At 44.7% G+C, this 26331-nt stretch overlaps 1 protein-coding gene across 24 annotated transcripts in view; it reads right to left on the bottom strand.

Moving 5' to 3' along the window:
• Positions 1-26331, bottom strand: part of LOC139564316 (E3 ubiquitin-protein ligase UBR5-like) — a 46560-nt gene that overhangs the window by 5293 nt on the left and 14936 nt on the right. For 7 of the 24 annotated variants that reach the window (XM_071383760.1, XM_071383748.1, XM_071383750.1 and 4 more), the window contains 27 exons: positions 25027-25237; positions 24588-24714; positions 24049-24296; positions 23609-23729; positions 23245-23342; positions 22833-22990; positions 22595-22686; positions 22312-22458; positions 22041-22159; positions 21776-21902; positions 21331-21469; positions 20831-20991; positions 20366-20605; positions 20038-20161; positions 19725-19845; positions 19457-19588; positions 17930-18187; positions 17417-17688; positions 16941-17158; positions 16574-16807; positions 16271-16356; positions 4296-4468; positions 2667-2801; positions 2086-2300; positions 1672-1792; positions 811-1195; positions 559-646 (listed from right to left, as the gene is read on the bottom strand). In XM_071383760.1, the coding sequence (XP_071239861.1) occupies positions 559-646; positions 811-1195; positions 1672-1792; positions 2086-2300; positions 2667-2801; positions 4296-4468; positions 16271-16356; positions 16574-16807; positions 16941-17158; positions 17417-17688; positions 17930-18187; positions 19457-19588; positions 19725-19845; positions 20038-20161; positions 20366-20605; positions 20831-20991; positions 21331-21469; positions 21776-21902; positions 22041-22159; positions 22312-22458; positions 22595-22686; positions 22833-22990; positions 23245-23342; positions 23609-23729; positions 24049-24296; positions 24588-24714; positions 25027-25237 (4550 nt within the window). The remainder of the gene's footprint in view (positions 1-558; positions 647-810; positions 1196-1671; positions 1793-2085; positions 2301-2666; positions 2802-4295; positions 4469-16270; positions 16357-16573; positions 16808-16940; positions 17159-17416; positions 17689-17929; positions 18188-19456; positions 19589-19724; positions 19846-20037; positions 20162-20365; positions 20606-20830; positions 20992-21330; positions 21470-21775; positions 21903-22040; positions 22160-22311; positions 22459-22594; positions 22687-22832; positions 22991-23244; positions 23343-23608; positions 23730-24048; positions 24297-24587; positions 24715-25026; positions 25238-26331) is intronic. The other 17 variants (XM_071383745.1, XM_071383752.1, XM_071383755.1 and 14 more) reach the window with 12 other exon arrangements.

Here is a 26331-nt window from a genome sequence, read left to right on the forward strand (position 1 = left end):
CAAACGGGAGCTGTAAATAAATATTGGCATCATGGGAAGTCATGGTTAATGTACATGGTTTGGTAGTCAATGTCATTTTTGACGTGAACCCAGACCTCTCAGACCAGTTTCAATTGAAATTGACCAACATGAACTGCACTAGCTAGCTTAGTTCATTGCTACCATGGTCATTTTCACTAGCTAGCTAAAGTGTACAGACAGCATTTTGTCCAAATCCATTCTTATACAACCATACGGTTGGATAAACAATTAGTAAAATCATGATGTAATGCAGCAGATGACATTAGGTGAGGTACGACTTCTCAAACCATAATGACAATAGCAGCTTCAATTTGATTGGCTGTTGCACGCAATTTCAATCACGTTTGAGTTACTTCGTGTATCAGCAACGTTGCTTGAGATGTCACTTGCAACCTCTAACTGCAACTAAATTTGCTTGAAAGTTGCTTTGTGTAACTTAAGCCTAACATATGAAGGTCAAATGTTTTTTGAAAGGCAACATGTCCTAATAACACACTACAACCACAGGGTTGGTGAGCAGGATGGTTGGTCTCTCACCTGTCTCGATCTCTCCTAGAGCCGGCTCGGAGCCCTCCACTCCTCCGCTCCCTCTCCCGGTCTCTGTTCCTCAGCCGCTGCATCAGATCTACACACAGAGGGAGACTTTAGGAAAGATATATATATCTCTGTTCTCCTCTGAAATTCCTCTTGCTTCCCCCAGAGTGGTGGTAGCAGTAAGTTGTCACAGTCACCATGTTAAACTGCCATTTGGGTTAAGTAATTAATAAATTGACGCTAGTAGTTTCATACTCAATGTCATACTTGAGTTGTAATCGTGATGACACGTACTGCTGGCCTGCATGCCCTTGCTGACGCTCTGTACACAATCCAGGTTGGGCAGCTTGTCATTGGACAGGAAGGCTAGGGCGATGGCCGTGTAGAAGCTACGGGCCACGCCACTACCCTCGCCCGGCTCGTCCTTGAAGGTGACCTTGACGCGGTGCACAGCCATGGGTGTGGTGGTGCAGCGCCGGCCAAAGTGGGTGTTGAGCTGCCTCATGGTCTGCTGGATCAACTGGTCACGGTCACGGTCCACCTCCAGGGCCAGGTCACGAGACTGGAGGTTACGGAGTTTCTCCATCTCCCGGCGGAACTTAGACTCCTTCACCTCAAAGCCCCCCAGCTCGGTCAGGATCTGGGGACGGGATCAGACAGACAGGATTAAATGTCTGGTTAGATCGTCAACTGTTTTTAATGTTTGACAGATGTTTTTTAGTCCTGATCTCATCTTGGTAATTGTACTTTTCTTTATTACATGTTGGTCTGTCAAGATCTGGGAACAGAAAGCTGTAGAGACTTGTCTACCGTTCTAAAAGCGTACATTTGGATCCGGTATGCTGATTGGTTGATAGCTGTTAGTTATTCACGATAATCCACAGGTAAAGCCTGTTAACAGTTCCATTTGAATCATCAATTTACCGTTCAACAGCCCAGCCAGGCAATTCATAAACTTTCTAGCCCATCATCTTGGTAAAGGTATTTTTATTTATTTTGTCCATGTCTAGCTGTATATTTTTGTGGATTTCATTGTATTAATGGTTTGGAGCAGGGGAAATACTATAAATATAATACAGTATAATTGTTTAAACACCAATCCCTGAGTGTGCATACCGATCCAGGCTCTGCTCCAACGTCCTCCATGAAGACGCGTCCGAACAGCTCCAGAGACAGACGCCAGCGGCCCAGCAGCATGTCATGGGAGATCACCATCCCCATGAAACTACAGTGGGGTCTGGAGAGGAGGACAGAGAGATTATATACTTCCTAGTTAATATTACAGTGGGGTCTGGAGAACACAGGAGAGGGCAAAGAGATGTTACTTCCTTGTTAATACCAAAGATGGGAGTGTAAGGAACATTTACATATGCAGTTGTAAGACGCAAAGAGGGAGAACATTTTTATTTATTTATGTAACCTAACTATATTCATTGTTTCCTTACTGAAGCAAAAAGAGAGCAACCTGAGAAAGCAAACCTAGATGGCATTTTCATTTATTTACTAGCCACTAAGACACGTGTACCATACCTAAAGGAAGGAAGCGGGGGTCCATCGCTCTCAGTGAGGCCTATTTCAGCCAGGAGGCTGCTCTTCAGCTGGGCAGCTAGGTCGTGGGGTGAGGGGCCTGGCTTTGGAGCCACTAGCTCCTGGTCCATGGGCTGGTCCTCTCTGCCGCGCTGACTAGTCTCCATACTCATCACGTTCTTCAGGTTGGCTGAGTATGACATCTTGGTGGGTAGGATCTGTAGGACACAACACAGCTGTGGTTGTAGTGAATGGTGCTACAATGAATGTTTTTTTAAATTATGGTAATGTACTGTGAAGACTGTGGCTCTGCTCCAATAATTTGATGCATCTTCCCTTCCTCTTTTTCCTTCCATGAAGTACTAATCACTGATCTAACATGGATTGGCGTTAGCAAGCTTTCCAGTTTCCATTGCATTGCTTTCACCAATCCAGCCATGTTAGACCAGTGATTCTTTCAAGAAGGGGGGGATGAGGGAAGGATGCATGTTGATTGAAGAGATGAGGGATAAAGGAAGGATGCATGATAAGAGTATTAGAGCAGGGCTGGTGTGTTGTCAGGGCGGGCAGTGCGTTATGTATACCTGAGAGGAGCCCATGTTAACCTCCATGCAGCTGCGGTCCAGGGTGGCCTCGGCCAGGCCTTTGCTTGCTGTGTACGAGGACGAGTACAGGCCCTGACTAGGACGGCCAAACAGATCCTCCTTCCTTGCATTGGGCTGGGAGGTAGAAAAATGTAAAATAAGTTGCAGTGTCATTATTGTAACAAACTAAAAACAGATTAACAACGTATTGGTAGTGGTGGATTTATTGACTTCTAGTGTATATTGCACTGCTTGCCCCATAAAGGTATAAGTAGGCAAATAAGCTCTATAGCTGTGTTTTAACATAACTACTGTCTGGCATCAATTACACTGCATTAAGGATTATAAAGAGGCTGTTTTGGGAGCCCGTTAGGACTTCACCTGCACATGTCACTTTAATTCAATTTCCCCTCAGATAGTTATCAATAAAATCTCACAATAAAGTGCAGTGTTTCACATTTGCCTGCTGGGGGCAAGGAGACCCTCAGTGCCGCTAAAACCATTGACAACTAAAATCCGTTCAAGGGGTTGTTAAATAAATGTTAAAACTATTTGGTTGTAATATCTTAACCTCATGAAGAGCATAGTCAGAACTACACAGTTCAGATTATTCCATATTTAGCTCTGAGTTAAACAACAAGTATCCATGCTTGTCATGATCAGTAAACATCAATTGGCCATGTAATTTCAGATATGTTGAGGCTACCCTGACGTCTCTCAATAACCTTTAGTTAGATATTTGAGTGAAAAGTAAACTAACTATACCTGATAAGTATGAGTGGTTTAGGTTCATTTCCCCATCCTTTGTGGGCTCTGCTTGTCAAGCAGCAGAAGGGCGCATTTGCTGATGTAAGCCTATTGTTAGCTGATAATGTTTACTTTGCAAGCTACCGGTAGAAACGTTGTACAGTTGGCTAAACATAGTGCTAAGTAGACCTTATATACTTTTTTTTCTCCAACCAACATAGACCTACTTAGTGAAGTTAGCTAACATAAACCCTTAACATTTCTTGGTGTTTAAATCGCAATTGCTATTGACAAACCTGATTAATGGACCACGTCAAAATGGCTAGCCAATAAAATACAACATCAATACGGCTAGTTAACAAGCTAACTTTCAGGGGATAACTAGAAGTCTATATCCAAATATTGTTTAATTTGCTTGGCATCTATAGAGGTGATGACAGTAGTCCGAATGACAATTTGACGAGGACTTGCCAATGTCAAGCTCTTTCCAAAAGCCTAACCTCTGATGAAGCAAGCTAAGCGACATAGTTTGCTTAGCTAGCTAGATGCCAAATGATAGGTTACCCTCATTTATCTGAAAATACATGATCAATTGATGTTTACTGATCATGAAAAACATGCAGTTACTTGTTGTTTAACTCTGATAGAGCTAAATGTGGAATAATCCGAACTGTGTAGTTCTGACTATGCTCTTCAAAGTGATGATATTAAAACCAAATAGTTAACAATCCCTTAAAAACAGCATGTACTTGTCAATGGTTTTAGTGGAGCTGGGGGTCTCCTTGCCCCCCAGCAGCCAAAATCTAACGCTCTGCACTGTATTGTGACGTTTTATTGATAACGACCTATACCGGTCAGTGCAAATTAAAGAAATGCACTAACCTGCAGGAGGTGAGGCTGGTCTGCCAGGGGGATGGCCTCAGCCAGGGGGACCTCGAAGGGGTTGGGGGGGATACAGCCCAGGAAGGTCATGGAGTCAGAGCGCCGGAAGAACGGGTGGTTCTGTCCCGTCTCAGAAGGGACCGGGTCATCCTCCTTATCCTGGAGCGTGGAGCCTGAGAGAGAGAGAGAGAGGTCAGCACTGCTTCCCTACATTTCTCCACACTACAAAAGACCACTGGGAAAGACTGGCCAAAAAACAACTGTACATAGTTCAAACTGCCTATCACCTACATCAGGGCTCTTCAACCCAGCAGTTCCTGGAGAGCTACCGTCCTGAAGATTCACGGCAACTGTAATCACACGCACCTGATTCTAATAATTAGCTGGTTGATAATCTGAATCAAGTTACTAAAACTGGGGTTGGAGTGAAAACCTACGAGGGTAGCTCTCCATGAACAGGTATGGAGAGCAATGACCTACAGTGACGTGTTAAAGTATTTGCCCCCTTTCTGATTCTCTATTTTTGCTACTGAATTTTATCAGAACTTCAACTAAAACCTAATTTTAGATAAAGGGAACCTGAGTTTAATAATAACTCAAATGTATACTTATTTTATTTATTTAATTAACAAAGTGATGCAACACCCAATTCCCCTGTGTGAAAAAGTAATTGCCCCTTACACTCAGTAACCGGTTGTGCCACCTTTAGCTGCAATGACAGCAACCAAATGCTTCCTGTAGTTGTTGAGTGGCTAAACGCCGTGAAGGAATTTTGGCCCATTCTTGCATGCAGAACTGCTTTAGCTTGGCAACATTTCTGGCTTCACGAACTGCTCAGTTCAAGTCCTACCACAAAGTCGTCTCAATTAGGATTAGGTCTGGACTTTGACTATGCTATTCCAAAACTAAAAATTTGTCGCTTTAACCATTTTCATGTAGAATTGTGTATTTTGGATCATTTTCTTGCTGCATGACCCAGATGCGCTTCAGCTTCAACTCACACACGGATGGCCTGACATTCTCCTGTAGAATTCTGATACAGAGCAGAATTCACGGTTCCTTCTATTAAGGCAAGTCATCCAGGTCCTGAGGCAGCAAAGCATCCCCAAACCGTCACACTACCACCACCATGCTTGACCGTTGGTATGAGTTTCTTAATGTGGAATGCAGTGTTTAGTTTTCACCAGACATAAATGGGACCCATGTCATCCAAAAACTTGACTCAAGTTTGCCAAAAAGCACCTGAAGAATTACATTTCTATGGACAGATGAGTCAGACGACATGGGTCCCATTATGCCTGCCGAAAACCAAACACTATTCCACAGTAAGAACTTTAATGGTCAAGAATGTTTATTTTTTTATTGAACCCTTATTTTACTAGGTAAGTTGACTGAGAACACATTCTCATTTACAGCAACGACCTGGGGAATAGTTACAGGGGAGAGGGGGATGAATGAGCCAATTGTAAGCTGGGGATGATTAGGTGACCGGCCAGATTGGGGAAATTAGCCAGGACACTGATTTGTATTTATTATGAATTCCCATTAGCTGCCAAAGCAGCAGCTACTCTCCTGGGGTCCAGCAAAATTAAAGGCAGTTTAAACAAATTTAAAAACATACAATACATTCAGATTTCACAACACACTGTGCCCTCAGGCCCCTACTCCACCACTACAACATATCTACAGTACTAAATCCATGTGTATGTATAGTGAGTATGTTATTGTGTGTGTGTGTGTGTGTGTGTGTGTGTGTGTATGCATGTGTCTGTGCCAGTGTTTGTGTGGCTTCACAGTCTCCGCTGTTCAATAAGGTGTTTTTTTAATCAGTTAAAAAAAATCTAATTTGACTGCTTGCATCAGTTACTTGATGTGGAATGGAGTTCCATGTAGTCATGCCTCTGTAGTACTGTGTGCCTTCCATAGTCTGTTCTGGACTTGGACTGTGAAGGGCCCTCTTGTGGCATGTCTTGTGGGGTATGCATGGGTGTCCGAGCTCTGTGCCAGTAGTTTAGACAGAGAGCTCATAAATAAAAGTAGTGATAAAGTCAAATCTCTCCTCCACTTTCAGCCAGGAGAGATTGATATGCATATTATTAATATTAGCTCTCTGTGTACATCCAAGGGCAAGCCGTGCTGCCCTGTTCTGAGCCAATTGCAATTTTCCTTTTTTGTGGCACCCGACCACACGACTGAACAGTAGCCAAGGTGCGACAAAACTAGGGCCTGTAGAACCTGCCCTGTTAGTGTTAAGACAGAGCATCACTTTATTATAGATAGACTTCTCTCCATCTTAGCTACTACTGCATCAATATGTTTTGACCATGACAGTTTACAATCTAGGGATACTCCAAGCAGTTTAGTCATCTCAACTTGCTCAATTTCCACATTACTACAAGCTTTAGTTGAGGATTAGGGTTTAGTGAGTGTTTTTTTCTAAATACAATGCTTTTAGTTTTAGAAATATGTATGGCTAACTTATTCCTTGCCACCCACTCAAACTAACTGCAGCTCTTTGTTGAGTGTTGCAGTCATTTCAGTTGCTGTAGTAGCTGACGTGTATAGTGTTGAGTCATCTGGATCCATAGACACACTGGCTTTACTCAGTCAGTGGCATGTCGTTAGTAAAAATTGAATAAAAACAAAGGGCCTAAACAGCTACCCTGGGGAATTCCTGATTCTAACTGGTTTATATTTGAGAGGCTTCCATTAAAAGAACACTATGTGTTCTGTTTGACTGTTAACTCTTTATCCACAATATAGCAAGGTGTGTAAAGCCATAATACAAGTTTTTCTGGCAGCAGACTATGATCGATAATGTCAAAAGCTGCACTGAAGTCTAACAAGACAGCCCCCACAATCATTTTATCAATTTCTCTCAGCCAATCAGTCATTGGTTTAAGTGCTGTGCTTGTTGAGTGTCCTTCCCTATAGGCATGCTGAAATTCTGTTGTCAATTTGTTTACTGTGAAATAGCATTGTATCTGATCAAAAACCATTTTTCACAGAAGTTTACTAAGGGTTGGTAACAGGCTGATTCATTGGCTATTTGAGCCAGTAAAGGGTACTTTGCTATTCTTGGGTAGCGGAAAGACTTTAGCTTCTCTCCAGGCCTGAGGGCACACGCTCTTTAGTAGGCTTAAATTAAAGATGTGTCAAGGAGTGGCAATATCGTCTGCTATTATCCTCAGTAATTTTCCATCCAGATTGTCAGACCCTGGTGGCTTGTCATTGTTGATAGACAACAATTTTCTCACCTCTTCCACAGACTTTACAGTATTCAAAAGAACAATTGTCTTTCACAATTTGGTCCGATATACTTGTGTAGTGTCAGTGTTTATTGCTGACATGTCATCCCTAAGTTTGCTTATCTTGCCAATGAAAAAGTCATTAAAAGTAGTTTGCAATATCAGTGGGCTTTGTGATGGAGTCGTCTGATTCAATGACTGAAGGAGCCGAGTTAGCTTCTTTCCCCAAAAAGTTCATTTAAGGTGCCCCAAAGCATTTTACTATTATTCTTTATCTTTGTTTCATAGTGTAGTTTATTTTTATTTACTTTAGTCACATTTTCTTAATTTGCAGTACGTTTGCCAATCAGTTGGACTGCCAGACTTAATTGCCATACCTTTTGCCTCATCCCTCTCAACCATACAATTCCTCATCAATCCAAGGGGATTTAAAAGTTAACAGTAATATTCTTAATGGATGCGTGCTTATTAGTAACTGGAATAAGTAGTTTCATAAACGTGTCAAGTGCAGCGTCTGATTGCTCCTCATTACACACCAGCAAATATTCTTTACATCAAAACTTATTGTATGACCTCATACACTATATTAGGCCCAGCCTTTGGAACTTTGGTTTTCCTAGATATTGCTATTATATTGTGATCACTACATTATATGGATTTGGATACTACTTTAAAGCACATATCTGCAGCGTTAGTAAAGATGTGATCAATACGTGATGATTTAATTCCTGTGCTGTTTGTAACTACCCTGGTAGGTTGACTGACAACCTGATCCAGGTTGCAGGCACTTGTTATAGTTCAAGGTTTTCTCCTGAGTGGGCCTCTTGATAGCAAGTCAATATTTAAAATCACCCAGAAAATATACTTCTTTGTTGATACATATATTATCAAGCATTTCACATGGAAAGCGGCAATACAAATCTGATTGACCTTTAGCCATGTCTTCATGAATTTTGTGAAAGTGTGATATGTGGTGCAGTTGTGTGTGTCTGATGGCAGTGTATTCCAGACATGGGAAGCTCTCAGAGAAAGCAGATTTACTAAAGGTGCTTTTCCTTAAGGGAACTATAGTCACCTCTCATGGCAGACCTTGTGGATCTGCTGCCATATGTTTGAGTTTCTGTTTAACAAAAATACTGAGTGGAGGGGGAGCCAGGCCATTTAGGATCTCGAATACAAGACATGTGTCGGTGTATTGCACAAGATTTTCCCAACTCAGGAGCTCATGCTTTCTGAGGATGTAACAGTGATGATGGCTATTGGGCTTCCTATCAGGCACTTTGAGAGCCTGTTTGTAGACAGACTGAATAGGTTTTAATGGTGTCAGCAAGCTTGGGCCCAACTAGTCAAGCAGTATGTTAAGTGGGGGAGTATCATAGATTTGAAGTACAGTTTTGCTACCTCTGTAGTCAAACAATTTAAGATACTACCAGATCAATTTAGAATTTCCCTTGGCTTCACCAATTATGTTAAGAAAAAAAGTTTGCCTTGGCCTGCCTAATTTCTTTCATCACCTTATTTCTCAACATGGTAAACCTACGTCTGTCATGCTCTAATTTTGATCTTAGGGCTATTTTTAGAGCATAATCTCGTTCTTTCACCAATTTCCAGATGTCTCCATTTAGCCAAGGAAGAGTGCTCTTTTGGCCAGGTTTGGATTTGATTTTCTTTAGGAAACCATTTATTGTAGTCTGGATTGTGGATAGAAAAACCTGACAATCAGCTTCCACGTCTGTATAGGACAAGAGATCATTCCAGTTAATTCCCTTAATTGCGTTTTCAAAATAGTTAAATTCAGTCTTAGGTATTCTTAGTTGATCCGGCTTTCTAACAGTAGAGAGGTTAAACCTGCTCTTAGACAGCTTTCTGGCTATAAGTTTCAGATTATGATCAGATAGCCCAGTAACCATATTGAATGATTTAGTCACTCTGGTTTATTACTGAACACCAAATCAATCTGTGTTTTAGAGCAACAAGTCACCCTGGTTGGCCCTTTAACCTCTCTGGGATAGTCGGGACGGTAGCGTCCCACCTCGCCAACAGCCAGTGAAATTGCAGGGCGCCAAATTCAAAACAGAAATCCCATAATTAAAATTCCTCAAACATACAAGTATTATACACCATTTTCAAGATAAACTTCTTGTAAATCCAACCACAGTGTCCGATTTCAAAAAGGCTTTACGGAGAAAGCACACCATGCGATTATGTTAGGTCAGCGCCTAGTCACAGAAAACCATACAGCCATTTTCCAGCCAAGGAGAGGGCTCACAAAAGTCAGAAATAGCAATTAAATTAATCACTAACCTTTGATGATCTTCATCAGATGGCACTCATAGGACTTCATGTTACACAATACATGTTCTGTTCAATAAAGTTCTTATTTATATCCAAAAATCTGTTTACATTGGAGCGTTTAGTTCCGAAATCCAAAGGCACAATGTGCGCCCTCAACATCAAGACGAAAAGTCAAACGTTTTTTTAAAAAGTTAGTAGAAACATGTCAAACGATGTTTAGAATCAATCCTCAGGTTGTTTTTGTCATAAATAAATAATATTTCAACCGGACAAAAGCTTCGTCAATAGAAAAGGAGAAACAAGAAATGCGCGCTCCCGATCACACGCAGGACTCATGGCTGGACATTTCCACTGGCCTCTCATTGAGAGTGCTGTATCTCCCTCATTTTTCAGAGTAAACGCCTGGAACAATGCCTAAAGACTGGCCACATGTAGAAGAAGCCATAGAGTTTGTGAACTGGGTCCTAAGTCTTTGTATGGTGGATAGGCTTTCAATGGAAAAACAGCCTTTCAAAATAATAGTACTTCCTGGTTGGATTTTCCTCAGGTTTTCCCCTGCAATATCAGTTCTGTTAAACTCAGACATTATTTTAACAGTTTGAAACTTGAGTGTTTTCTATCCAAATCTACTAATTATATGCATATCATATCTTCTGGGCCCGAGAAGCAGGCAGTTTAATTTGGGCATGCTTTTCATCCAAAATTCTGAATGCTGCCCCCTGCCCCCTACCTTAACTTCTCTAGGGTAGGGGGCAGCATTCAGAATTTTGGATGAAAAGCATGCCCAAATTAAACTGCCTGGCTGTTGAAGAGGTGGGACGCTAACGTCTCACGTACCCAAGAGAGGTTAATGTAAATCATCACACCCCCTCTTCCTTCAATCCTGTCTCTCCTGAAAACATTGTAGCCAGGCACAATCAAAGCAGCATATGGAGAGTTTTTATGGAGCCATGTCTCTGAGAGGCAGAGGAAGTCAAGGTTGGAGTCTGTGAGTAGATGTTGAATTTGATCACTTTTTGGAATGACACTACGAATGTTCAAGTGCCCCCCTAGTAGTCCCTTGGGCTTAGCTCGTGGGTCCCAGATGACTCGAGAGTGATTGACACATTGAAAAAAGTTAAATGTTCTGTGTTTTCTGGCGGCTGGGTTTAGGCCATTTTGTTTCATTTTGATTAGGGGCAGTTCGGTAGCGCAATTAACAATCCCTCCCGCCTGCACTGGATGCGGGGAACTAACTAAAACAGCTTGCTTACCAGAAGCAGAGTCAGGGATCACATATAGCGACTTGGGTATGTTTGAAGAGTCAAAATATATCCTGGAGCCGGGTGAGTAGAGAGAAACCACGGGACCATAGCACTCACCCACTTCCACAGCGGCGACGATCAGTGGACGAGGCCATCCACTGCATTCCACTCCGGTGAGTATCACTGGCTCAGTGATGTTAGGCCCAGGATTAAGTTGCACATCCCCGGAGAGCAGGAGGGTAGTGAACAGGTAGTTTCACAGTTTCCGATAAATGTTGGACTTGTGTTTGTTACGCCTAAGCGGTTCAGCGGAATAGGGAGCGAGGTATACTTGGCCATTATTCAGAACATTATGGTATGCTGTGTACTGTCCGCTCCCGTGGAACGGTGAACCAATGTGTTTGGTGTTGATATTCTCTGGCAGTAGATTTATTGTGTCATCCCAGCAAGAACGCACTGAGATTATCAGTAGAGCAGCTACATAACTGACAATCATGGCAAAGCACTGGAGATAAAACACATAATTGCACTTACACTCTTTGCATGAGTTACTTAACTGGGGTTGTCGTACACCTGATGTTTTAGATAAAATAACAGCATTCGTATGAGAAGCGGCACCTGCCACACCTCCCTGTCTTCCGTCCGCCATTATTATTGTTATTATTATTATTATTATTGTTTTAATGCAGCCATGAAATGCGTGGACAGAGTCCAGGAGCCAAGATGATTTGGATGGACTCAGTCATTCCTGAGAGTATCTTCTGCTTCCAGAAGGTGTCAAAGTTATCAATAAAAGTGACTCCAGCAGAGCTACAGTAGTCTTTTAGCCAGATGTGTATTGCCAGCAGTCTGCTGAATCTTTCACACCTGCGGCCCAACGATGGTACTGGACCTGAAATTATTGGCTGTTTTTGAGTCTTTTAAAGCTAAATTCAGTTCTTTAAAATCCATTTTTAAATGTTCAGAGCTAGCCCTCCTGATGTCGTTTGACCCCACATGGCCTACGACAGTGTCAGCTCCGGGCATCTGTGGTAGAACAGAAGGAAGCAGCCTTATGTCCTGTACTCGTGCTCCTGGGTAGCACAGGGTTTTTGCCTTGGGGACCGAGATGTTTCTCACCATAGAGCTGCCTATGATGACAGCTGGTGATGTTGAATGGCCCGGGTCTCTACGGCAGCCTCACGGTCTGGTGAGGCTGGGAGCTCCGAGGATCTGAACCCGAGGTAGAAGCCACCGGAGAGGGAGACGGAACCGAGGACGAAGACGCAGGTACCTCCGGATTCGATCTTGATTGAGAAGCCACCAAGGGCCAAGGCTCCGGAACCTCTGGATCCAGGGGGACAAAGCTGTTTTTGGTCCGTGTCAGTTCCGGGTTCAACATCTCCATGGAGACCCTCGTTGCCAGAGGACACCTTCTTCGACTTCCACGCCGAGTGACGTACCTCCATGGCTGGTTGGTTGGGTTGAGATCAGCTCTGTTCTCCAGGGAAGGGGGAGACCCCTTCGGGGATGGAACCCTGCCTAACACCAGCCAGTCAGCTGTGGAGAGCCGACACAGCGGCGAAACTTCCACCAGACCAGAGTGGCGTCCAGCTACTGGGGTGGAAGGAAAAAGTAGGTGGCCGTGGGTTCCCCAGTAACTTATGTAGGTTTGCTACTTGCTTGCTAAGAGTAGCTACTTCGCTCCTGTAGTCCTCCGCAAGCAAGCAGTTGCTACATTGAAAGTCAGTGCGGTCCACATTGTCCCGGGAACAAAGCAAAGTAAACACAGCTCCTGCAACGCTGGAAACTTTCAATAGCGGCCTCCATTTGAGTCCGCCGAGCCAGCTAGGCTTCGCGTCTCTCCCCCTATACGGAATCTGGCAGGATCCCGGGAGAGATGGCAGCGCTCACAAAAATGTAGCCCAACAGAGCCGCAGCCTCCAAAATAAAAATATATAAAAACACTGTCGGCTTTTAAACCAAGGTCTTTAGTTCAGGTTTCAGCGTTCGACAACATACGTCGCGTTCTGATGACGTGCTGTTGCTACATGACACCCCTACTCTTACGATAAGTGCCATGGGATCTTTAGTGACCACAGAGTCAGGACACCCGTTTAACGTCCCATCCCGAAAGACAGCACCCTACACAGGGCAATGTCCCCAATCACTGCCCTGGGGTATTTGGATATTACATGTTTTTAGACCAGAGGAAAGGGTGCCTCCTACTGGCCCTTAAACACCACTCCCAGCAGCATCTGGAATCCCATCCAGGGACATATCAGGACCAACCCTGCTTAGCTTCAGAAGCTAGTTTGGGTCTGCTTTGCTGCCTCAGGACCTGGACGACTTGCCTTAATAGAAGGAGCCATAAATTCTGCTCTGTACCAGAATTCTACAGGAGAATGTAAGGCCATCCGTCTGTGAGCTGAAGCGCAACTGGGTCACGCTGCAAGACAATGATCAAAACACACAATCATGTCTACATGAAAGTGGCAAAAAAGCAACACATTTTAAGTTTTGGAATGTTCTAGTCCAGTGGTTCCCAAACTTTTTAATAGTCCCGTACCCCTTCAAACATGCAACCTCCAGCTGCGTACCCCCTCTAGCACCAGGATCAGGGCATTCAAATGTTGTTTTGCCATCATTGTAAGCCTGCCACACACACACAATACAACACATTCATTAAACATAAGAATGAGTCAGTTTGTCACAACCGGGCTTGTGGGAAGTGACAAAGAGCTCTTATAGGACCAGGGCACAAATAATAATCAATAATTTAGCTCTTTATTTAACCATCTTACATATAAAACCTTATTCATCAAAAATTGTGAATAACTCACCACAGGTTAATGAGAAGGATGTGCTTGAAAGGATGCACATAACTAATGTTGGGTTGTATTGGAGATACTCAGTCTTAAATCATTTCCCACACAGTCTGTGCCTGTATTTAGTTTTCATGCTAGTGAGGGCCGAGTATCCACTCTCACATAGGTAAGTGGTTGCAAAGGGCATCAGTCTTTAACAGAGTGATTTGTCAAAGGAAAACAGCTGAGGCTGAGCGCAGCCCTTTGCAGAAATCTGGCAGTGACTTCTGATTAAATTCTCTCAGAATATCGTTGGAATTTCGATGAGGCTCTCTTGTTCAGATATCGGGTAAGTGGACTGGAGGCAGGGCATGAAAGGGATAACGATTCCAGTTTGTGTCGTCCGTTTCGGAAAGTATCTGCGTAATTGCGCACCCAGCTCACTCAAGTGCTTCACTATATCACATTTGACATTGTCCGTAAGCTTGAGTTCTTTTGCACACCAAAAAAATCATACAATGATGGAAAGACCTGTGTGTTGTCCTTGTTAATGTAGACAGAAAAGAGCTCCAACTTCTTAATCATAGCCTCAATTTTGTTCTGCACATTAAATATAGTTGCGGACAGTCCCTGTAATCCTAGATTCAGATCATTCAGGCGAGAAAAAACCTCACCCAGATAGGCCAGTCGTATGAGAAACTCATCATGCAAGCGGTCAGACAAGTGAAAATGGTCAGTAAATAAAACTAAGCTTGTCGCCAATTATTTATTATTATTATTATTTTTTTAAACGTGTCAATACTTTTCCCCTTGATAACCAGCGCAATTCTGTATGTTGTAAATGGGTTACATGGTCACTGCCCATATCATTGCATAATGCAGAAACTACACGAGAGTTCAGGGGCCTTGCTTTAAAAATACCCTCTCATGTCCTGGTTTCCAGTGGTTTTCCTTAATTGACCCCCCATAAACATAATGGACATATACCAGGAGCTGTGCCACCACCACATCTGTTGACTCATCCAGCTGTAACGCATATAAATCACCAATGCGTCATGACAGTGTTTGATGAAGGCTTTGTCTGTATAGTTTCTTTGGCATTTTCCCCCAGCATTGTCCCAGCCATATCCACGGCAGCAGGAAGAATTAAGTCCTCCACAATAGTATGGGGCTTGCCTGTCCTAGCCACTCGGTAGCTCACCATATAAAATGCTTCTAGCCCCTTCTTATTAATGGTATCTGTTGCCTTTATACATGTCTTACTACTCGAAAGTTGTCTTAATTCTGGCCCAAAAAAACTTGTGGCTTATTTTTCTAATTGCCATGTTTTATTTCTAAATGTCTACACAAGAGTGAAGGTTTCCCGCGAGAGAGTAACAGTTAATGTGATTGGATGTTAATTATTTGACTAGGCTACCTGTATTTGACATTGTGTTGTTATTTCGCTGAACACTAGACGGTGTAATTCAATTTTTAGCAGTGAAACGATGCTACTCAGGCAAGAAAAAAACTCAGCCAGATGTATAGCCCCATTGGAAAATATAAAATGCACTGTTCGAAAATTTGAAATCCCTTTTAATTGGCGTACCCCTGACGGCATTACGCGTACCCCAGTATGGGAATACCTGGTCTAGTCTAAGTCCAGACCTAATTCCAATTTAGTTGTTGCGGCAGGACTTGAAAAAAGCAGTTCATGCTTGAAAACCCACAAATATCACCGAGTTAAAGCAGTTCTGCATGGAAGAGTGGGCCAAAATTCCTCCACAGCGACGTGAGAGACTGATCAACAACTACAGAAGCTTTTGGTTGGAGTCATTACAGTTAAAGGTGGCACGACCAGTTACTGAGTGTAAGGGGCAATTACTTTTTCAAACAGGGGCATTGGGTTGTGCATAACCTTGTTTATAAAATAAGTATGTAATTGTGTTATTTGTTCACTCAGGTACCCTTTATCTAATATTAGGTTTTGGTTGAAGATCTGATAACATTCAGTATCAAAAATATGCAGAAGTAGAGAAAATTAGAAAAGGGGCAAATACTTTTTCACTAACAGTGACTAAAGCTGGCTGATTGAGCAAACAGTTTAAGTGTCGTTTGTCAGATTTAAGTGACTCAAAAAGGGCAAAACTGTTTGTCTAATCTGAACTTAACTGTACCTTTGGGAGCTGCCCTCTTCTTTTTGCCTCGTTTCTGCCTAACTGCCTTTCTTCTGGCTTGTCTGCCTTCCAATACCAGAAAACAACCTAACAGTGCTCCGCATATCAATGGACTAGTAACTCACTCTTAAAATGGCTATCAATCAAACTGAGGTGAAAAATAATAGGTTAAGACACCTGTATGAGAACACTTCAAATAGAACACACAAATATCAAAGCATATCATTCATAAATCGATTAACTTACTTTGATTGGTGTCCTCGTCATTTTCATGTTCAGAATCTTCATTGTCCAGTCCCAGTTCCAGAATCTCACGGCTCCTGTGGGGTAAACTAATAGAGTTAAATCACACTGAACATTTGAAATGCAGGTCATATTCTAAGGGGAGTCAGTGGCTCCTTCTCAATAAGGCTTTCCTTGATTCCTCACGTCCTCACTTCCTTCTCAAAAAGCATTGCAGAAGAAGCCAAGGTCAGAGGTGAGGAATGGAGAAAACAGTCGAGAAAGAGTCAGTGTAAACATGTCCATCCATTCCAGGGGAGTCAGTACCTCTTGCGGTCCATCTGTGTTGTGTCCAGAGTTGTCTGCTGGTTCATGGCTTTGATCCAGTAGATTAGGGCCTGGAAGACGTAGGCCACGTGTTTGAGAGAACACACATCTAGCACAGGCAGAACATCAGAGTGCTCGTCATTATGGGAACGCATCAGAGACAGGGCGTAGTTCAGGAAGTCTCCCCGCGCTGACATCATCCCCTGACGCACTGTCAGCAGAGTGGCCGCACGCCTGGGAGGAAGGAACACACACACATCAGCGACTTGAAATATAATCCATAAACAATTGCAAACTAGTGGGGGCCTATGAAACACTGCTGATTGCCAATAACACATTCTACTATTTTGGGTTACACTTATTTTACCCAGACCTCCGTCCCTCCAAGGTGCGGAGGCTGGCTTCCTCGCGGGCGGTCATGCGCTCCCTGCGGGCGGAGTGCTGCGAGGCGTGGAGGGGGTGGGATGGGTGTCCGGGGTCGCCTGCTGAGGACAGGGCCGAGCCGTAACGCAGCTGAGCCTCTGTAGAGTCCATGATGGACACCATCCAGTTCCACGTAGGGATCAGCTTCTCCTCAACAAAGTTCTGGTGGTTTAACACACAGATAAGGTTGTTTCAGTCAGAACGTCAATAACACTTGTGTAGTGTAAAAGTCAATCAAATTTGCATTCCACAAAACGGTTGGAGTCACTTTATTCAGAAAGGTGTCTATTGCTTCTTATCCAATAGGTACAACAGAATAATTATCCTATAAAATACTTCCAGAACCACTTTGTTGACACTAACATGTGACCATTGGTAGGTAACATAATGCAATGTGATCTGTGTGTGGGTCTGTGTCACCTGCAGGTTGACAGCGTCCTGGTAGGTGAGTTTGACTGCAGCAGGGTACTGGGAGTAGACCAGGTGATTGTACTTGGGGATGAGGCTCATCAGGTCAGAGATCTGTCTGATGACGATGCTGTAGGCCCGGGCTAAGCTGGAGGCTGACGTCAGGTAGCTGGACGAGTTGGAGGCCTCCAGAGCTGCAGCCGCAGCGGCCGCGCTGGTGCTGATGGCACTGCTGCGCCGCAGGTTGGACGGGTCGATGTAGATCAGACCTGTGGAGCTCGCTGCTGGGCACAGAGACATGAGTCAGCACAGACAGACCTCACCAACATAGTCCCCAGCAAAACATAACACCAAAAAACTTCCCACTGACTCAGTCCAATATGCTCTTGCGATAGAATGACAGACAAAAGATATTTTAAAAAATCAATACAAGACTGTCCTAAATGCAGTCCATCTTGGATGTGTCAATATGAGAGTACTGGTGTGTGCGGCACAGATTGTGTGTGTAGTAGTATTAGTGCTGACCAGCAGGGGTGGAGGAGCTGGAGGGGGCGCTGCCCGTGGCTCTCTGGCTGGGGGTGTTGCGTACAGCCCACTGCATGGAGCGCGGCGCCTGGGCAGCACTGTTGACGTGGGAGGCGGTGGTGGTCCTCTCCAAGGGCTCGTCCAATAGAAAGGTCTCCTGGTCCACGTCGTCGCTCTGGCTGCTGCTGCTGTCCGAGTCGCTCGAGTCGTTGGACTGGGAGTCGTCCTCTGAAAAGAAGGCAGGGACACTGCTGGCACCTTGGTGGAGAGGGATGGGAAGACGAAGGGGGATGAGAGCGGGATGGGGAAATAGAGGAGGAAGAGGAAACAGAGGAGAGATGAGTGTGTGGCGCTGCTCACCTTGCCAGGTAGCAGGAGTGCAGGTTAGTGTTCCACACCACCACAAGACTGCTAGCTAGCTACCATGTTATATTGAGCGGCTCAACAGAGCTTAAACAACGCTGCTTCTTGTTGTTCAAATTAGGCTAAAGTACCAGTTTCACCAGGGTGCAGTTTTTAGAAAGTTATTTCGCCTATCGCATAGGAATAAACGCAAAGAAATATAATAAATAGAACAGACTAATCATTGGCTTTAATGGGGACTCCCGTTCTATTCATTCTGTTTCCAGCTATGCATTTAATCCTATCTGATGGGCTAAATCCAGATCGATCCCTCTGAAAACATGGGCCCATCATGTTTTTATTTCTATTGTTGGTCTTATTTGAGTGATCTTAGTAGTGTCTGACGGGAAAAGACACCATAATTATACATTTTTCCTGACTTTGCCATATCAAAAGCAATTACAACCACAAACAAAGAATCAAAGGCAAAATGTAGTTGGACACAAGAGAGGAACCCCACACCAGCTAGCAGGTCTAAAGATATAGTGATTAGTTTGTTATTCAGGGAGAAACACCAACAAGACAGACTTGGGAGTAAGATATTATTAGTTGATGAGAACCATGGTGATATGTGAGATGGAGGAGGGCAATACTGGCTGAACTCCTTCGGATAAACTGTGTGTGCACCTCAAAAATGTCACTCTAGCCCTGACATATTATGCATTGTAGTAAAAAGGAGGCCAGGGATATTCTACATCCTGCAAATGAAATACATTGAGTAATGAACCCTAGTAGTAGACGAGTTGGTCTGCAGTCTTAAGCCATGATGTCAACAGTGGTAAGAACAATGTGACCTAAAAGGAAATTTTGATACAAAAAAAATAGGGCCTCTTCCCTTTTACTGGCTGGTGTGACGGCCAGTCAAGACTGGTGATAATGAGACAGAAAAATAATTAGTCAGCCTGAACAGCAACTGAATATTAAAGAGGGTGGTGAGGCAGAAAGCGATTTCCATTTAGCAGTCTCTAGAACTCAGGTAGGATCGTTAAATGAGGTCATTTAGACGGGTGGCTGGCCAGTGGCCACATCACAGAAGAAAATAAACCAGAGATTTAAATTTAATTAAAATGACAAGGACTTAAACTACAATGTGAATACAAAAGACAATGGTGGGAATTATAATACCTGCTTCGGAGCCAGCAGTTGCTGCGGTGACAACACTCCTCCGCCCGCTGGCGTTGTCCTGGTTGCTATGGTTACTCTCGCTGTCACTCTCAGTCTCTGCGGCAGCCAGCAGATCCAACTCCATGTCACTTCCTGGAGAGGAAAAGATATAACCCTCTTCAACCACAATCAGCATCATCACAGTCAATAATTTGTAGAAAGATTGTAAAATTCTACCACATTAGTGGTAGGAAAAAAAAGATGGAGTCAGTCCAGTCTAGGTTCTCACCATCCTCATCATGTTCATCATGCTGTCCCTCTGCCTCAGCGTTCTCCTCTCCCTGTTCTCCCTGTTCCTCCTGGTCTTCATGGTGATCCTCCTCTCCGGCAACGCCCTCGACAACCTCCACCTGCCACAACAGAAGTAGACAGTTGGGAATCAGTACTGAGAAAGCAAATGTCATCAAGTGTTGGGTTCAATTCCATTTCAATTCAATCAATTTCAGAAGTAAACTGAAATTCTAATTAAACTGACAGCAAACAACACTTTGATCTTTGCCCCCCCCACATTGATATGTTCCTTTTCTAGAGAGACTCTTCACCTCTTCAACATCAGCAGACACAATGTCATCCTGCTCCTCGTCTCTCCCTCTGACCGGCTGGGACTGGCTGCTGCGGCGAGGCTGGGGGTTCCTGATGATGTAGGACGATGCAGTCTGACTAGAACTGACACACACAGACAAACAAGACCATTTGAGTTAACAATGCCAATGTCTAAATCCAAGCCACTTTAAACCAATTTATACATGACAGAAATGTTTCCCTAGATTATATTTTCCCAGAGGAAGGTCACAAAGACCTCCAAATCAACAGAGCTGGGGAACACAGTCTACATGTCTGTCTGTGCGAATGCAGAGTAAAACCACTCACTTGCTAGACTGGTCTGGGGAGGGTCTCGGTGGCAAGGGTTCCACAGAGAAGAGTTCCTCGCTGCCCTGCACGGCGTCGATGCTGGTGCTGGCCAGGGTGAAGGGAGCGGTGGGCCGGGCGATGCCCATCCTTACAGGCACGATGAGAGACTCCGCCACGTTGCACAGCTCCTCCACCGCATAGGGCAGCAGGGCCTGGAACACACGCCTGCACTTCCCAATGGGCTGGGGGATGAAGTTACTGGAAGAAACAACGAGAAAGGAGATTAGATGTGAACAACTGGAAGTATCAAATCAGTCCGTGCTGCTATATTTATATTCACCTAGGAGTGGGGAGCAGTACAAGACAAATAAAATCTGTTTAAATCCACTAAAGGGCTAGTCCAGTCCTTTAAAACCACCTAAACTAAAGGATTAGCCCTGTACAACAGGAAAATGGAGATCAATCTGGATTTGGTACTCATACTTTTTCTTTTTGGATGAAGCCATCTCGACGCTGAGGATGACAAACACCCTGGCCACGGAGCGCAGGAACCTCCTGGTGACGACGATGGCCTCCTCTCTCCGGCCAGGAGTGTACTTGTTCTGCAGCTCCTTCACCAAGGTCCCCAGCAGGGTGTCAATAAACTACAGGAGACAACAGAAGATTCAGAGATGGTTAACTAACACACACGGACCACCTTCAAGGTTGATAGTTACACCTAGAGGGATAATGTTGCACTTGCCACATAGATAGGTGGTGGTGTACCCTCTGGGCAAGTTACTCTGACCCAAATTAAATTCTCCAATGAAATAGGTTTAGTCCAGGACTAGGCTTAATCTGTGTCTGAGAACACGACCCAGAGAGAGTACTTGCAACAGAAGATGGGTGTGCGTCCTCTAGGTGTTACAACTGTGGTTGACTGCCTCCAGAAGATTTGAGTAATTTAAGGGGGGGGGGGGGGGGGGGTGTAGGTGTAGACTGACCCGACTTACTGTAATGTCAGGGGCACACTTGACGATGAGGCAGTGTGTGAAGCAGTCCAGGCGGATGGTGCCACTCTGCTGGTTCAGGTACACCTGCTCCTCTGGAAGGAGATGGGCGATACGGCTGCTGGCACTCAACCTAGAACACACAACCAGGAAGCCAGAGTTATAAAGGTGACACTATTAAGAGGACTCGTAACTGGTTAAACAGCTGCTCATCCGATGAGGTACATTTCAGGAAGAAAATGTGCGTGCTTGCTTCAGCTGTCTAAAATTGTTACGGAAGTATAAATTGGATACAGAGGTTGGAGGGATGGACAAAGAGGTCGGAGGGACGGACAAAGAGGTTGGAGGGATGGCGGGATAAAAGAGGTTGGAGGAATGGACAAAGAGGTTTGAGAGGTGACACTGAGCTGGTGAAGGCAGGCAGGGCTAGAGAACTCACGGGTCTTTATTCTCCTGGGATCCGAACATTATCATGGACTTGAGAGCATTCCAGTCCTGCAGCACCCTCTCCAGGGCCAGCTGGGCGAAGCGCGGAGGCTCCAGGTCATGGTCCGGCATGTCAGAGTCTGACACACAGGGAGGACAACATTAAAAAAACTATTAGAATTGATGTGAATGAAAATAAACATTGAGCCATCATGCTAGATTTGCAGTGTTGCTTGAAGTGAAACCAGGCCTGACAACAGTAGTAAACCTCCATCCACCTTCAGCATTGGCAGCCTTGCGGTTCCTGTCCTCTCTGATGCGAGGGGGTCGGTACTGGCAGTGCTCCACACTCTGCCTAGCAACAGTCTGCACCAGGAACAGAAGGATATGCTCCCCCCTGTTGACCAGCCAGAGGAAAAACACATTACTAAAGCCCCTGAAAAAACACCTTACAGATTGAATGAAGAGAACCAACATTGGATTTAAAAGAAATACATGTTAACACTGAACACAAAATACAGCCTACAGTCAGTCAGTGTGTGTTTTTACCGGCTGTTTGGACTGGTGACCAGGTTAGTGGTGGTGAGCAGTCTGTACAGCAGGTCCAGGCGAGCAGCTTTCTGTCCAGCAATCAGCGTCTTACACTTACACTTCTCCCAGCAGTCACAGTACGCAGTGGGAGAGGTCCTCTTGAGTCTGGGGAGAAATACATTAACATTAAAGGCCTGGTGCAAATCACCTGTATCAGATGCAGTGATGCATTACAACAGTATAAAACCGGGATGTAAGTAATGAAATCCACTAACACCAGTATGAAGAGTGAAGTACATACTTGCAGTCGTGTCCTTTGTGACACACCCTGGCGCACTCAGTGCAGCAGCAGAGAGACTCCAACAGGCCGCAGGTCCGGCACTCAAAGATATCCTAGATGGGAGAGAGAGTAAATGGTCAGCAAAGATTCCCATCTGTGAAAAGGTAAACCAGTGTGAACGGCTGACTCATTTGTTGTGCGTGTTGCATTGTCCTCCCAAGTGACCCACCTGGTGTGTGTGTGTGTGTGTGTCCCTCACCTGGTTGATGTGTTCAGCTCCTGTCCAGGTGAAGCTGCAGGTGTCGTTGCAGCAGAGGACGTAGAGAGGAGAGTCGTCAGGGTTGGTCCCCGAGGGACAAATCATCTCCATGAACACAGAGTCTGCATCCACCTTCTCAGTCATGCCGGGGTCTCCGACTACACAACAGGTTTTGCAACAGAACATTAAAATATAGATTTTTATTAGGTTATTAAGTTTAGGTTGTCATCCCCATTAAAAAAATTGTTCTCTCCTTATTAAACAGTACATGTATAATCACTTCTTCATGTATAAATTAATGACTTATGATGTCTTTACATCAACATGTAAGCATTCATATCCATTAGTAGCACTGCCAAAGTCTCCTCTTTCTCAACCAAAGACAAAATAAACAGTGTAGTGAGTGATGTACCCTTGGCCATTTTCTGCGCAGCCTCCAGAACAGTAATGGCAGCTGGGTAAGCTCTCCCGCTGACTGCCAGCATGAACGGGGTCATTCCACGGGCATCCCTGTCAAATACACACACACACACTTTAGAAGAGCAACAGAAAGGAGGGGGGGACAAACATCAATAATAATGAGAGCAATAGTTCAGTATTTTAATGAAACAAGGCTTACTGTGTTATAAAATTAAAAAGCTTGCCCAGACCCATTGGCCATCTCAATTCTCAATCTCCCCCCCAATCACACCTGCCTCTATCATAAACAAAATACAAAAGAATGGAACGCTCCTTCAGTTTTTTAAAGAAAGATGTAAAAACAAATGAGTCTTTACTTGGCAGAGAGCAGCTCGCGGAGGTGTGGCCTGAGAACCATGCTGTCACACATCAGTTTGAGGATGAGGTGGGCGTTGGCCTTGCGGTCTTTAGACTCCACCACCGAAGGCTCAGAGGGGCCTGTGGCAGGAGGATGGAACAGGTCAGAGACATTGGGGAGAGTTGGAGAACAACAATAGGGTAACCCCAACTAACTCCACATCTGAGCATGTATGGTGGTATAGTGAGGAAGTAGCTAGTCATTGGTTGGTTCCAGATGGAACCCTATTCCTTATATACAGGCTCTGGCCATAAGTAGTATTCTAAACAGGGAATTCGGTGACATTTAGTACCACACAGGCTAGGTATTTGACCTGGTACATTGGTGGAGTAGCTAGCTAGGTGTGGTTGTATGTTGAGGAATAAGTTATCTAGATAGGTATCTAGATAGGTATCTGACCTGGTATAGTGGATGTGCTGGGGCCCTGGCTGGTCCCTGTTGAGGCTGTGGTGAGAGATCCCACTGCAGGGGCCAGGATGAAGTCTATGTCACCGTCTGGGTCCATGGGAGGGGGGTCGGGCACCCAGCTGGGAGGGGCGATGGGTGGGGACACGGGGTCCTGGTGGTCGCTGGAGGAGGGGCCGGACTCGTGACGGCCAAGCCCAGCTGCTCTCAGAGAGCGCCTCATCATCTCCCTCAGACGCAGCCTGCGCCAGACAGAACACACTTAACAGGTTACATGAGTGGTGGAAAGACACAATGGGACTGACATGTAGACATAAATGGGCACCGAGATAGTGTTCTTGGTCTCAAGTGTCCTAAATGGCATCCTGACAGGTTTTCTAAGAACGGAAAAAAAGGCTAGTAAAATAGGCTCAGTAAACTTATTTCACTTATTGGGCTTTATGGAACAATCAGTTAGTATAATCCAGTTCTTCAGTGTTTTTCATCATGAACATGTAGCCTGAAAGAAAATAGTCAACCTAAAAACTAGTTACCCTCTGCTGCTAGAAGAGCCGGTCCTGTTCCCAGAGCTGTTGCTAGACACCACAGAGATAGCATTGGCGATGGCCTCCACTGCTGACAGTCTCTCTGCAAACGTATTCCTCTCAGACCGTTCAGCTTCTGGAAAACACCAGCCCAACAGTTACCACACATATACAGACACAGGGAGATGAGGAAATAATGTAAGTCAAACGGGAGATGGGAAAGATAACACAGAGGATGGCTCAAAACTGACACTGTGCCTTTGGAAACTTCAGGAGTCTTGACGCTGGTGTAACCTCACAAAAATGTCAGATTGGAATATATTGTGTAGAACAGATATGATTTGTGTTTCAGGTAGAACAGGGAATCCAGTTAACTCCATTTGTTGACTTCCATCTGCAACGTTTCATCTCGCTGTATACACCACCCAGCACTCTAGCTGTGGTTTACCTTCCTCCTCCTTGGTCTCCTTGTTGCTGACGGGGAAGCAGACTGAGACACAGGCGTGGAGGATGTTGCGGTTGCCGTCGCAGCGGTGGCCCAGAAAGGAGTGGAGAACGTGGGGACTCTGCTCCAGGAGAACAGCCTGCTCTAGGTTCACCAGGTACTGACGACAGGCCTCAAAGTCACAACGCAGCACGTGCTGCATCAACGTCTGCTTCTGGAAACACAAGTTGAACAAAGTTATTTAAAGTGCATCAGCACAGCATCTCAATATACTTTACAGCGGGAATAAAAACATGCAAAATACAAAAGCATTTATCAACAGAATACAATAAGGGACGGTTTTAGGTTAAAAACATACTTTTCCTTGGCTAAAAAGCACATCCAATGTAGAGCCTAAACTCAGCAAAAAAAGAAACGGCCCTTTTTCAGGACCCTGTCTCTCAAAGATAATTCGTAAAAAATCCAAATAACTTCAGATCTTCATTGTAAAGTGTTCATTGTAAACACTGTTTCCCATGTTTGTTCATGATCCCATAAACAATTAATGAACATGCACCTGTGGAACGGTCGCTAAGACACTAACAGCTTACAGACGATAGGCAATTAAGGTCACGGTTATGAAAACTTAAGACACTAAAAGAGGCCTTTCTACAGACACTGAAAAACACTAAAAGAAAAATGTCCAGGGTCCCTGCGTGAACGTGCTTTAGGCATGCTGTCAGGAGACATGAGGACTGCAGATGTGGCCAGGGCAATAAATTGCAATGTCCGTACTGTGAGATGCCTAAGACAGCGCTACAGGGAGACAGGACGGACAGCTGATCATTCTCGCAGTGGCAGATCACGTGTAACACCTGCACAGGATGGCAACAACAACTGCCCGAGTTACACAAGGAACGCACAATCCCTCCATCAGTGCTCAGACTGTCCGCAATAGGCTGAGAGAGGCTGGACTGCGGGCTTGTAGGCCTGTTGTAAGACAGGTCCTCACCAGACATCACCAGCAACGTCGTCACCTATGGACAAACCCACCGTCGCTGAACCACACAGGACTGGCAAAAAGTGCTCTTCTCTGTTTTGCGTTTATCGACGAAGGAATGAGCGTTACACCGAGGCCTGTACTCTGGAGCGGGATTGATTTGGAGGTGGAGGGTCCGTCATGGTCTGGGGCGGTGTGTCACAGCATCATCGGACTGAGCTTGTTGTCATTGCAGGCAATCTCAACGCTGTGCATTACAAAGGAAGAGATCCTCCTCCCTCATGTGGTACCCTTCCTGCAGGCTCATCCTGACATGACCCTCCAGCATG

The sequence above is a fragment of the Salvelinus alpinus genome, chromosome 35 (assembly GCF_045679555.1).
Source record: "Salvelinus alpinus chromosome 35, SLU_Salpinus.1, whole genome shotgun sequence".
Classification (NCBI taxonomy): Eukaryota; Metazoa; Chordata; class Actinopteri; order Salmoniformes; family Salmonidae; genus Salvelinus; species Salvelinus alpinus.